The following is a 13,569-nucleotide window of genomic DNA, read 5'->3' as shown; positions in this document are numbered from 1 at the left end:
CTGTCAAGAGACTGACTTTAGTGAAAAAGATACTAAACTGTGCTAGCATCACTGATTCAAAAATCTTACTAAATGTAGGAATCAGTGACATTATTCTGTGGTTTGATGCTTTCTTCTTTGATCTCTTTTTGTATTGGTCTGACAATGCCCATTTTCAGTTCATTAGGAAACATACCTTCCTTGATACTACGACTGATGAGATGTGTAATTGGTTTAACCACAGCATTTGTGCAATTTTGTAATTACTGTGCTGGAAAGACAATCCTAACAGTTGAGTGTTTGTTTTTTAGCTGTAGAATCATTTTGCTTATCCCTTGTTCTTTGACTTGCTAAAATTTAAACCCCTTATAAGCTGAGTAGCAGTGTATTGGGATTGTGGTGCCGATGAGGTCGACACCAGTATCAATCTGGGCATCATCTCTGAACTAAGCAAAACATTATCTCTGTGTAGTTCCACCATCCAGTTTGTTGTAAGCCTTACTTGTGTAAAGAGGTGAATAAATGAACTCCTGATTATAAGGTGTTGCTTGGTGTATCTCACCCGAGCATCCACCTCACTGGTGACCCTGAGTTGTAATGTCCTCCGTTTTCGCTGTTTTACTGTGTCCGCAGCCTCCGCATCAGTTATTTTCGCGTGTATTATATCAACACAACATTCAAACAATGGCTTTGGCCCAATGCCTAATGCCGGATTTTGTGATCAACATGCATCATGTTGCGGGCGATGTACTCCCGCCAGGACTGCAACACGATGCCTCTCATTTGCCAATTACGCCGATTTCACTGGATGTTTTCGTGCCTGCAACAATAAGTGAGGTTAGAAGTGTGCATGACTCTGGCTATCAGATGCCTTTGTTCCTGCCACATGTGTCCTCCCTCATCGACGGTGCATTTACCTCTTACGGATTTCCGTGCAGTGGAGGATCAATGCCGATTTCTGCAAATGCTTCGTTGGATAACCTACCACCGCAAGGACAATGGTTTGCCATGCCGCAATCCATGCAGTACCATGTGGATTCCTGCCACGTGGCCGGAACTGCTTTGTTCACAGGTCACCCTCCTCAGCATCCAACCACGCCCGCACCTGCCTCGGTTCAGCATCAGCTCATGCCTTCCTGCTTCAGTACCTCGGCCTGCAACAGGAACAATGGCTTGTTATCTGTGCCTGACCTCCATCTCCGTCCTACTGCTATGCCTCAGTGGTTTGTGCCACGACATTCACCTTATCTGCACACTGTTTTGAGTGAAGTGACTATGAACAGTGAACATTCACACATTCTGCCCAATGTTGCACATCATTTTTCTCACTGTGCTTCTGGACAGTCCGCACCTCCACAGCCTCCCTGCAAAACAGGTGGTGCTGACTCTGATTGCACGTCGAGTTTTCCGCGGACTGGCACGTTTTTTAAAACTTTGAACTTTTCCTCAACTGTCGCCCCCGCGCCAGCTCCAGTCGAACTTCCGCTCCAATTCTCAGCACATCTCAGTGCTTTATCCACGTCAGTCTTCCACGACACGTCAATTTGAACACACCCACAATGTGTCAAACTTCCGCAACCGCAATTGACACATTACGGTGTCTCACCCGCGCTGGCCTTCTGCGTCGTGATGGATCACGCTCAACCACAACGCGTCACCTTCACGCTGCCACCCAACCAGCTGTCGTCGCCACATACCCTGGAGACACACTCTCCTGGAATACTGCAGCAACAACAGCTCGTTTCAGGCAGTGCCCTGACGAATTCAACTCACCCTATTCTTCCGAAGGTTCTACAATACTTACCGGCGCTGCCGCCATTCAATCCCGACAGGGCAACAACCTGGTTCAAAATTGTGGACGAAGTGTTTGACCATTTCAAACTCGATGAATCAACCAGATTTCTGTGGCTTATCACCCACCTGCACGACCAGGAGGACTTGATTGCTGACCTGGTTGATGCCCTGGACTCAGCTACCCAGTACACTCTAGCCGAAAAGACAGTTCTACGTCGGCTTGCACGCGCAACTGAGACAGCAATATGGCAAGCGCTCCATGTCGAGCAACTACGCAATGACAAACCTTCACAACTTTGGAGACGGCTATGGGCCCTGGTCAGTGACGATCTACTCTCTGACACAGCTCTCCTCGTCATCTGGACAGATAAATCACCTCCCCACATCCACTTTGCTCTGGCTCAGAGGTCTCCCAAACCTGTCGAACAATGAATGACAATTGCTGACAAACTACATGATGCATCACTGCTCTATTTCGCCAACCACTGCCTACCTACCAAGTCTCAGGTTCAGGCTCCTCATCCTGCGGCTGGATGCGGCTGGGGCCGCACTGTACCGACTGTTCCGCTCTCTCCGGGACGCAGTATACAAACAGCTGGGACGTCACTGGCTCTGCCCTCGGTCAGGCCCCCTCCTGCAAACGAAATGGCTGCGGCCACTGAACCTCAGCCACTGCCTCTGGCAACGAACTTTCCGCAGGAAATGCAGCCACACTACCCATACTGTTACTTCCACACACGGTTTGGTGAGGCGCGGAACTGCAGACCACCCTGCTGCTACCCAAATGCAAATTGCAGGTAGGTCCGGGTGCCGCCTCCTGCGTACAACATGACAGGCACCTCCCAGTGCTCCATTCTGTCCAGGAGCAATTGGATAATTACGGACGACTTTATATTGAAGACATTTCGTCGGGATACTTTTTCCTAGTGGACACTGGCGCCGATGTTTCGCTGCTGCCTACATCCTTAGTATCGTTGAACATCCACCCTCATCATACTTCACTGCAAGCTGTGAATTCTACTAAACTACAATGTTACGTCGTCTCACTCTCCCCAAACTGCAAACTCGAGTGGACTTTTTTAGTGTGCAATATTGAGGAACCTATACTAGGCATTGACTTCTTGCGACACCACAAACTTTCACTGGACATAGTGTGAAACACCGTGTTTCATCACCCATCCAAAACTCACTTCCCCTGTGCTCTGTCAAGCAAACCCCCGCGTGACACGTTGGTCCCGGCTCATCTCATCCATACATGCTCAGCTCTGTCGACGATGTTACAAGAAACAATGCACAAGTGCCTTGTCGAGCTTGGAAACGTCGCTCGCCTACACAAACAAAACTTCGAGCTCTCCCTCCAGCTCCACAAAACTCGGCTCCAGCTATCCGATGCAGCAAAGGAATTACAGACACACCAGCAAGGACAAAGCAAGGTTAGTAAGTGTGCCGAATCTGCTTGCAGTCCCAGCAATCGAGCCTCCGTGTGCTTACCTCCCGCTACCCCTCACAACTGTGCTATCAAGTCTACCATAATGTGTACTGACAGTTCCACAGGACCACACCCACCAACACGGTAGCATTTGACACTCGGCCGGACGTGAGTGCACATGCGCGACAAGTGTCACATGTTCCTGTACTGACAGCTCCTACCCCTCCCCTCATGGACAGCACCTCAGACTATGCAAATTCAGCTCCTGCACACTGCAGTGTGACCGCCACTGACAACACAAACAGTGCACTCGCGCCTAGCGATTCTCCTGCAATCGTGCTGCCACAGGCCGTGCCCTCAGACAATGGACTCACTAACGCTCCATGAGCTCTAGCGAGCACACCCGACAATGGTGCCACTGCTTTGGGCCGGCGGCCATCTTGTCACATTGACTCCTGGGACATATTGCCGCCTCGGCTCCCGTCGGATCTGCCGAGTGGCTCCGAACACCACGACCTCACCTCGCCTGCCCCGCCTGCCTCACATTGTAAACAAACCGCCTCCCGTGCCACCGGCAACATTTCTGTCATCACCAACGGCACGGTTCACAAGCTTCGCCTCACGGCAGGCCCCTCGATCTCCAATAAACCACGTCGACTTTGTCCCGAGTGCCTCTCCGACCTTAAAAAGCAGATTTCTGAACCCCTAAGCTCCAGCATCATTGAACCCTCTGCCAGCAGCTGGTCTACGCCCATTCATATGACACACAAAAAGATGGGTCCTGGCGCATGTGCAGAGACTACCGTTGACTAAACATACAAACAATTATGGACACCTACACCATACCCAACATTGCCAACCTTACCACTTCCCTCGCAGGTGCGACCACGTTCTATGTCATTGATTGCAAATGGGCCTACCACCAGATCCCCATGGTCCTGAAGACATTGAGAAGACAGCAATCACCATCCCAGTTGGGTTATTTCAGTTTCGATTCATGCCCTTCGGTCTGAAAAATGCAACCCAGACCTGGCAACGCTTCATCAATGAAGTGCTATTCGGACTAAAATTCTGCTTTGCGTATCTTGATGACATTGTTGTGTTCAGTTCCTCCATCGAGGACAACATTCAACATGTGCAAACTGTTAGGGACACTCTCGTGGCAGCAGGCATCGAGACCAACCAGGACAAATTGCAGCTACATCAACCCACTGTCACTTTTCTTGGTTTTCGGGTCTCTGACGACGGCATTTCACTGCCCCCTGACAAAGTACAAACAATACTAAACCTACCCAGATCTTTGTCATTCGAAGAGCTTCGGCGCTTTCTGGGGATGATTAATTATTATCACCGTCATCTACCTCGGGCTGTGGAGATTCAGGCTCCACTGACAGACACCTTGGCAGGCACCAAGACTTCTGGATCTCGGCCCATTCCATGGACCCCTGCTATGACTGACTCTTTCACTGCCCTCAAAAATCTTCTTGCCAAGGCCTGCACCATCGCGCATCCTCATCCCAATGTGCAGCTTTTCATCACCACAGACGTGAGTGATACTGCGGTTGGTACTGTCCTTAGCCAGACAGTCGATGGCCAAACTTCACCTCTGCAGTTCTTCTCGCGCAAGCTCACCAATGCACAACGGAAATATTCCGTGTTTGACAGGGAGTTTCTCATGGTCTACGAAGTGATCAAGCATTTTAAGACCAACGTTGAGGGACGCCCTTTCTGACTTTTAACAGACCACAAATCCCTGGCTGCGGCCATTTCAAACCCACCAGCTGACCCGCCTCCTCACCGTTTCGGATACATGGACTTCGTATCTCAGTTCACCACCGATGTCAGACACATAAAGGGTGCTGACAATATAGTTGCTGATTTCCTTTCACAAGTTGACGCCGTTCATTCACTGTTAGACCTCTCTGAACTGCCTAACCTCCAACCCGCTGACGAGGACAAACAAAGCCTGATTTCGGACTCTACCTCTTCACTACACTTCGTCTGCACCACCTTCTCTGGCATTTCTGGTGAGATCTGGTGCGACGACAGTACGGGCACGTTACGCCCCCTCATCCCAACCACGCTCCGTCGAGCTGTCTTCAACGCACTGCATAATTTAGCCCACCCCGGTGTTTGTGTGTCCGCCCACCTCGTAGTGGAGCACTTTGTGTGGAGAAATGTCAACAAGGACTGCCAGCAATGGGCACGCTCCTGCATCATGTGCCAACGCTGCAGAGTACACAAGCACACTTCAACCCCCCTCGGCGGCTTTTCGATCCCTCCTGGGCGTTTCCAGCACATTCACATCGACACTGTCAGCCCTCTCCCCCCCTCTTACGGCTTTTGTTATGTTCTCTCGTCTATCGACCGAACAACTCGCTGGGTCGAGGCTGTCCCCCTCCCCAATATCACAGCAGAAACTGATGTTCGAGCTTTCGTTGAGTCATGGGTATCGCGTTTTGGATGTCCAGCTATCATCACGACTGATCAGGGCAGACAATTTGAGTCGGCCCTGTTCAACGAGATTTGTAACATTTCCGGCACCCGGCACATGCATACCACAGCATATCACCAGCAAAGTAACGGGCTAGTTGAGCGCTGGCACTGCACTTTCAAGGCGGCTCTTCGATGCCACGACTCTCTTTGGATGGAGGCCCTTCCCCTTGTGCTACTCGGCATTCATGTGATCTATAAGGAAGACCTCAAAGGCACAGTAGCCGATTTCGTATATGGCCAGAACATTGTTCTCGCTGGCGAATTTGTGAGCCCTTCCGCTTCTCTCCCTCAGTCTGACTTACCTTCCTTCATGGACCGCGTCAGACACCACTTCATCAGCCTCCACATTCCACTGCCCGCCAGCCATTCCCACCCTAAGGTTCACGTCCCAAAATCTCTGAACAATTGCGAGTACATCATGCTCTGAGATGACACTGTCCGTGCTCCACTCCAACCCCCACATACCAGCCCGTACCCAGTTCTCCAGAGCTCAGCCAACACCTATGACATCCAGATAAAAGATTCAGCTGTTACAGTCTCTTTCAACAGACTTAAGCCTGCTCATGTCGAGCCCGCTTCTACCCCCCTTCAGGCCACGACCACGCCACTCACAGTCATGGCTCGCGACGCTCCGACCACTCCCTCCACATTAGACTTACTCACTCAGTCGAGTGACTTCCAGCTCCAATCATCAAGCTCTTCTCCAACCTCACCCTCTACTCCGGTCCCACGCACTCCGTCGAGTGATCACATGCTCCCCACGTTGAGCTTGCCTACGATCACGCCCTCGCCGCCGGGCCCTTCGACCTCTCCCCCATCGCCTTTCTTGAACGTGCCCTCGCTCGAGGTGTTTGTGCCTGTATCCCCAGACATAATCCATGACATCTCTAAAATACTACGCAATGACACACTGTTCATCGTGTGTTTCCCTTCATCTGGTGCTCATGACAGAACCTCCACCATTCCCGGCCACCGGGTGAAATGTGTTCCCCGCTCGCCCGACGTCGACCAGGACATGCTTCGTGTGTTTGCCATGCCCACCGGAGACATCGTCATCGTCACTCCATTCCTCCTGCAAACCGCCGGCCTACCTGTTGTTGCATGACCAGCACACACACTACGACGCCCAGCACACTTTAACGACTTCCAGGTTCGGTGGCCGGACCTTCCTTCACGACATCTACCCACACAGCTCCCCGACGACGCTGTCGAGCTGACTGTGGTCTGGCTCTTGCGGACCACCCCTGCCGATGCCATAGTTACCCCCCCCAGCCTCTCAAGAGTACTCTGTACTGCGGGGGAGGGGGGGGGGGGGGGGGGGGGCTATGTGGCGCCGATGAGGTCGACACCAGTATCAATCTGGGCATCATCTCTGAACTAAGCAAAACATTATCTCTGTGTAGTTTCGCCATCCGGTTTGTTGTGAGCCTTACTTGTGTAAAGAGGTGAATAAATGAACTCCTGATTATAAGGTGTTGTTTGGTCTATCTCACCCGAGCATCCACCTCAGGATGATGAATGGATCTCTGCCTATGTTATCTACAGTCCTGGAGGAAGTTATCAGATCTTTAACTGGGAACACAAATCAGGAATACATATTAGTGGAGCATATTTGATCCACTTGTTTTTTGGTAGTGACGTTGTACTGTTTGCCCGTAGAATACACAAACTTCAACAGCAAATGGGAGAACTTAATAGAGAAAGATTGGAGGAATGACAGAAAATAAATGACAATAAGTCTAAGTCAATGTACAGTCAGTACACTAAAAATAAAGTAATGTAGATGGACAATGAAATTGTAGATCAAGTTGACAAGTTTTTATATTTAGAGCAGCTGGAGCCAACAGTTAAATGAACTTATAAAGTGCTAAACATAAGAGTAGAAATTGCCTGGAGCATGTTTGGTAAATGAACAGTGTTTTCAAAATGAACCTTTCATTGTTCCTAAGAGATGAAGTCTGCAATTACTATTACCAGTTTTAGCTGATGACAGTGAGAAACTGACTCTAAATGTGAAAACCAATCAGAAGCTGAGAGCTGTCCAATGAACAATGAAGAGATTTGTAATCAGAATTATTGAGAGAGATAGAAACACACTGGAAATGAAGACATAACTATGACAGTGATGAAAATGAAATGAAAATAGGGCAGGTAGCCAGGTGTATGCATGGTTGATGTGTCAGGGAAGTACTTTGCTGGATTCCATGAAATAAAAAAAAAAAAAAAAAAAAAACCAGAACAAGATGATGATATAGAAATGTCAATGCAAAGACAGGTCTATGAGTGGACTTCATCTAGCAATAATGTCAAATGGCTGATGAAGAAAATTAATTGATATGTTTGAGTAATATGTTTTTAATTTTTACAGTTTCTGTATCATTGACACTTTGTGGCTGTTAGTTTACTGTAAGTTCTGAAGTGTCATTATCATCTAAAAGTTTTTATGTTCAATTGTAGTATAAAACAAAATTAGTGATTTTGTCTGACCAAATAGACACTTGTCACACAAACTACATTCATATTGCCATGAGCTGTGGCACCTTCAGTGGTTAGCATCACAGGCTGGCATGCTGTGGGTCACCTGATCACTTGCAATTATTTATAATTTAGTATTTGTCATTTCTGGAAGATCCTTGAAATATTTTATGTTTGCAATGTTTGTATATTTGGGAGTGTATGATATTTGTGTAAATAGCTGCACTCTCCATACAGCAGATCAGTTCTGCTCTGGCTGTATGTTGGTGTCAGTAATAAATGTTCTTGCAGTTCTAAGTGTTGTACTTCATTGACGACCTTGTCTTCAGATTTGAACTTGATTGTTGTTTCATCATGACAATATGAGCGTGGAAATTGTGACACGACCAGGATTTGGATCAGGATTTCCTCTGTTTCCTTTGTAGTTGGCTTGTAGTTAAGCTACCAAAGCATTCCTCTTGCCCAATCTAAAGTTTCAGTATAATTTAATGTTCTGTCCTCGTTGCTGTGTACTTATACTCACCTCTGCTTCTTGTTAAGTTCCAGTTTATTGTACTCAAGAATGGAAACACGTAAGCCTCCTATTCTTAACAGTATACACTTCTACTTTCTTGAAGTATAGTAATTTTATTGTGTAAAAATCTGACTTATTTTATATTCTAGTCTATCATTACATGTATGAAATTTAATTTAAATTATAATTTAATTATGAATATATAAATAGATGGAAGTAAATAATCTACAATGAATAGGGATGTAGAAATGGAAATGGATTAATAATTGCTTAAATAACTGCAAAATTGATTGGAAAGAATAGTTGAAAAAATTTTGAAGGTAATTTATTAATATGTGCACAATCTTGGTTGAACTTTAACTGATACCAATATCAACAGACCTTTAACATCATTACATTCATGGTCAATGAACATAATTTGCATAATGATGTACTGTTGCTTCCAGTAGTGTGCAGTACCAAATAATCACCACACCCATTAAATTGTCGATCTGTCACATGAAGCAGAATATTTTTAGTATAATTAAACCAAGTTCAATAGGTGCCTATCAAGTCTGAGTCATTACCTTCACATTAATTCCATTGTGTTTAGTCTTGTTTGTGCCAATGTTGATGCAGGAACGCTCCTCAGGATACATTATTCTTGTCTGCACTGAGCCTCTTGGTGCAGGATCTGGATGGCAAGTGAAATGATGAACAGATAGGAGTTGACCTCATAATCAAGCAAATAAATTTTCCATTTCTAATAACTTTTTATAATACTTTTAATGAATGGTTAAAATATGCATATTTAGCAATGCTGGTATGATGGATCCAAGCATACGTCCGTACGCTACCACTTTCCGAAACAAAAGGGTGAAGATATATGAATTAATAAATTGCAGAGCGTATTTCTTACTTTGTTTCATACAGATATTTAATGATGTATCAAAACATTATCCTTGCCACAAAACAACTCATTAATTTACATTTGACACTGCCTATAACGCATTCAGTTTACATATAGCTTATAGATAAGAAAAGAAAAGAACAAAAAAATAATATGATTCAATACAACAACTCAGTGGTATATCAGTATGTAATGGTGCTATGGAAATTGAGTTGTTGCTACATAGGGAACTTCAGGTTCATTCCAGTCTCACTCTGTTTTACATATTTTGTGTTGAAATAAAAAGCAAGGTCCACTTTTCAAAATAAATTTCTAATTTTCAGAGCTACTACGTCAAAGACACAGTTCCAGCAAGTAAAGTGAAAGAAGATGTTGTGACCTTTGCAAAAATAAAATGGCCACTCCTGTTTTCAAAATTCTTTCAAGCACAGAGAGTTGGTGGTAAGAATATACTTAAATTTGCAATAAATTTTTGTTTGTTCTTGATTTGTATTGATCATGAACATAATGCATTTCTGCTTAGTGCAGCTTCAGGCTGTTCTGATGCGGAAAGGTGTGTACAAATATAGGTGTGTGTGTGTGTGTGTGTGTGTGTGTGTGTGTGTGTGTGTGTGTGTGTGTGTGTGTGTCAGAGATTTCTTTCTGTGGCTCTCAGCTGTCAGTTTCATGTCAAAGATCACACACTTCATTATGCATTAAATTTTATCTTGCTCATGTATTTTCCTTAATTTGCTTGTGTATTTCACAACATATATCAAACAGATTAAAACTGTGACAGCAAACTAATTAAAGACAACTGAGTGTATTCTTCTAATAATTATAGAAACTGAAAGCTAAGAAAGGATGTCAGTAGGCAAAAATTCAAAACACATGCAGGGAGACTGCATGACATATTTTCTTTGAGCACTTTACGTGGAATGGATATTTAAAAAAATTCAGCTGTGCACGGTTACTTACCTTACAGTTCAGTACCTCTGGAGTTATTTTTATATGCTACATATATCTATATTATGTTAACAGAAAGTCTAGGCTGGATGCAAACAAAGAGAAGTAATTGCTCATTTGTTGATGAATAATGTGTGTTGCACAGGAACTTTTAGCAATCATATGAACCTTAAAAAAGACACACCATGAAGAAATTAACGAAGTGAGATGCAAATTGGTAGACATGGAGTACATTTACAGACAAACAAATGGCTACAATTTCAGAAAGAATGGATTACTTATTGTAGAGAAAGAGCTTCACAAATTGAGCAACTCAGTAACATGTAGTCCACATCAGGCCCTAATGCAAGTAGCTACTCAGCTTGAGATTGATTGACAGAGTTGTTGGATGTCCTCCTGAGGGATATCATTCAAAATTCTGTCCATCTGGAGCATTAGATCATTAAAATCCTGAAATGGTTGCAGGGGCCCTGCCCATAATGCTCCAAGTGTTCTGAACTGGGGAGAGATCTGCAACCTTGCTGACAAAGGTATGGTTGGCAAGCATGAAGACCAGCAGTAGAAACTCTCAGTGGACAAGCAGGCATTATCTTGTTGAAAGTGTCACAGCTGACAACCAAAGGGGTTCTGCTATGAAAAGGAGTGGCATTGCAGACCATCACTCCTGGTTGTGAGCTGTGTTGAGGGTGACAGTCAGATTGGTATCTCACCACCGCCTGGGGTGTCTCCAGACATGTCTTTGCTGATCATCAGGGAGCTGTTCAAAGTGGAAATCATTACTGAAGACACTACTATTCTGGTCTATGAGGTTCCTCGTTGAAGATGTGTCTGGAGGTGCCCATGACAGCGATGGTGTACCAATTTGATTGTCATCTTCCATATGGCCTGACAGCCAGGAGTGATGGTCTAAGGTGCCATTTCTTTTCATAGCAGGACCTCTTTGGTTGTCATACATGGCAGCCTTACAGCTCAGCGGTACTTCGGCAATATTCTATGCTCCATTTTGTTGCCTTTCATGGCAAGCCATCAAGGTGTGTATAGAAGGGGGGGGGGCATGCTTGCATATATATTCATATGTAAACGTATTTTTAGTCATAGACAAATAATCTGTAATTGCCATGAAATCTGTTATTGCTTTTCTTCATGCAACCGTACCATGGCCAGCAACATTACTAGATCGCTCCCCAATTTAGGATACTTGGACCATTATTTGCAGAGCAATCCAACCAGCTAAGGGTACTGATGATCTAAAATGCCAGTTGGACAGAACTGGCATCACATCTCTCAGGTGGGCATCCAACAACTCTGTCAATCAATGCCAAGCTGAATAACTGCTTGCGTAAGGGCCAGAGGTGAATCCATGTGTTATTGATTGCTCAGTTTGTGAGGCTCTTTCTCTTGAGTAAATTATCCAGTTTTTCTGAAGTTATAATAATTTATTTGTCTGTACATGGACATCACATCCATTGATTTCCATCCTATTTGGTTAATTCCTTCTTTTTTTGTCTTAGACTGTAATTGCACACCTGCTGTTTGCAGTCTCCTTTCCTACATCCAATACAACCAACACATCCCTCGTCACCTTCCTGCAGGTCCTATCCCATTACCACCAGGCTTCTTGTTTGTCACTGGGGATGCTATGCTCTTGTACAGATACATACTCCATTTTTGAAGTGTTGCTTCCATGGAACTTTGAGTTTCCCACCAACTGTTTCCACAGTTTCACTAAATTATGTCAGTAAAATGCTGGAATGATTCATACTGTAAGGCCAAGCTGACTATCTGTCCCATCCTTGACAAACAAGACCTGTAAGTATGCAAGTGATTGTACATATGAATTAACAACATTGTTAGTACGCCACTTGACCAACCACATTTTGGACTGTCATTAAGTTCTACTTTGAATGTGTGCAGTCACCATGTGCACATCTATGACACTTTACGGTGCCAACTGGTTAATGCCTAGCTACAGGAATATTTGCTGTCCTGTTCAGATCCATTGTTGATAACTCCATGGTCTGGACACTTGGTAGAGATGGGAATTTTGACACCTACTCAGCTAAACAAACTACGTTCCTGAATGTTGCTCTCCATTTCCCTGATAGATACATAAAAAATATCGGCCCACATCGAATCCAGTAATGGCAAATATACCTCTTTGATGACACTCATTTTAAGTTCTTCTTTACAGTCTTGGCATGTGAGTTGCTGAATATATAACAGAAATGAAGACTTACTCAAATATGTTGACAACTTTGCCAGAGCTTTTACTGGAAGAGGGAACCCTGTGCAGCACTCCCACAACATTCCTTTACATAATCACAACAAACATTCCACAATTGGTAACCACTCATCAACTAGGACTCCCCTAGGTAAACCATAAGAAGATCCTACTACATCCTTCACCATGACTTTAACTACCTCTAGTCATGCTAGGGGACATATCACTCTCATCCTACTAACAATGTGGGAAAAGACAGATTGCTACCTACCATGAAGAAGACATGTTAAGTTGCATATGGCACAATTAAAAGACACTTATATAAAGCTTTCGGCCACTGCCTTCATCAGTAAAACAGCTTTATGTAATTGTCTTTTAATTGTGCCTGTCTGCAATTTAACTTGTCTTCTTTATGATAAATATCAATCTGTCTTTTCCTACATTGATGATATTCCTACCTGGAGTTCTCATATTACTAAGTTATTTTACATCACCCACTCTTATTTCCCATTGCCTATCCAGCCTATACAACACTCCAGTCTATCTGTGGGTGCTTCCATTTCCCAATCCTGTACTCTACAGATAATTCCCAAATGGATGATCCATCTACATGGTGTGTCCCATACATACATATATCTACTACCTTTTACTTGAACCCATTTCAAGCATTACTTGTCAGATGTAATGAAAGTGCCTGTATCACATATGAGTTGTGTACCAATTACTTTGCAAAGTTCTGCATTGGTATGACAACTAACTCAGGAAGTGCCAATGCCAAACTGTGGATAATCCCAACCAACTATTCTGTTGCTGCACATCCTGGAACA

At 44.6% G+C, this 13,569-nt stretch overlaps 1 protein-coding gene across 1 annotated transcript in view; it reads left to right on the top strand.

The window, feature by feature from the left end:
• LOC126484845 (myosin-VIIa-like) overlaps positions 1 to 13,569 on the top strand; it is a 406,864-nt gene that overhangs the window by 258,525 nt on the left and 134,770 nt on the right. The window contains exon 25 of the mRNA XM_050108441.1: positions 9,900 to 10,017. Within this exon, the coding sequence (XP_049964398.1) occupies positions 9,900 to 10,017 (118 nt within the window). The remainder of the gene's footprint in view (positions 1 to 9,899; positions 10,018 to 13,569) is intronic.

Source organism: Schistocerca serialis, chromosome 6 (assembly GCF_023864345.2).
Source record: "Schistocerca serialis cubense isolate TAMUIC-IGC-003099 chromosome 6, iqSchSeri2.2, whole genome shotgun sequence".
Lineage (NCBI taxonomy): Eukaryota > Metazoa > Arthropoda > Insecta > Orthoptera > Acrididae > Schistocerca > Schistocerca serialis.
This window is presented reverse-complemented; position numbering and strand designations above follow the sequence as displayed.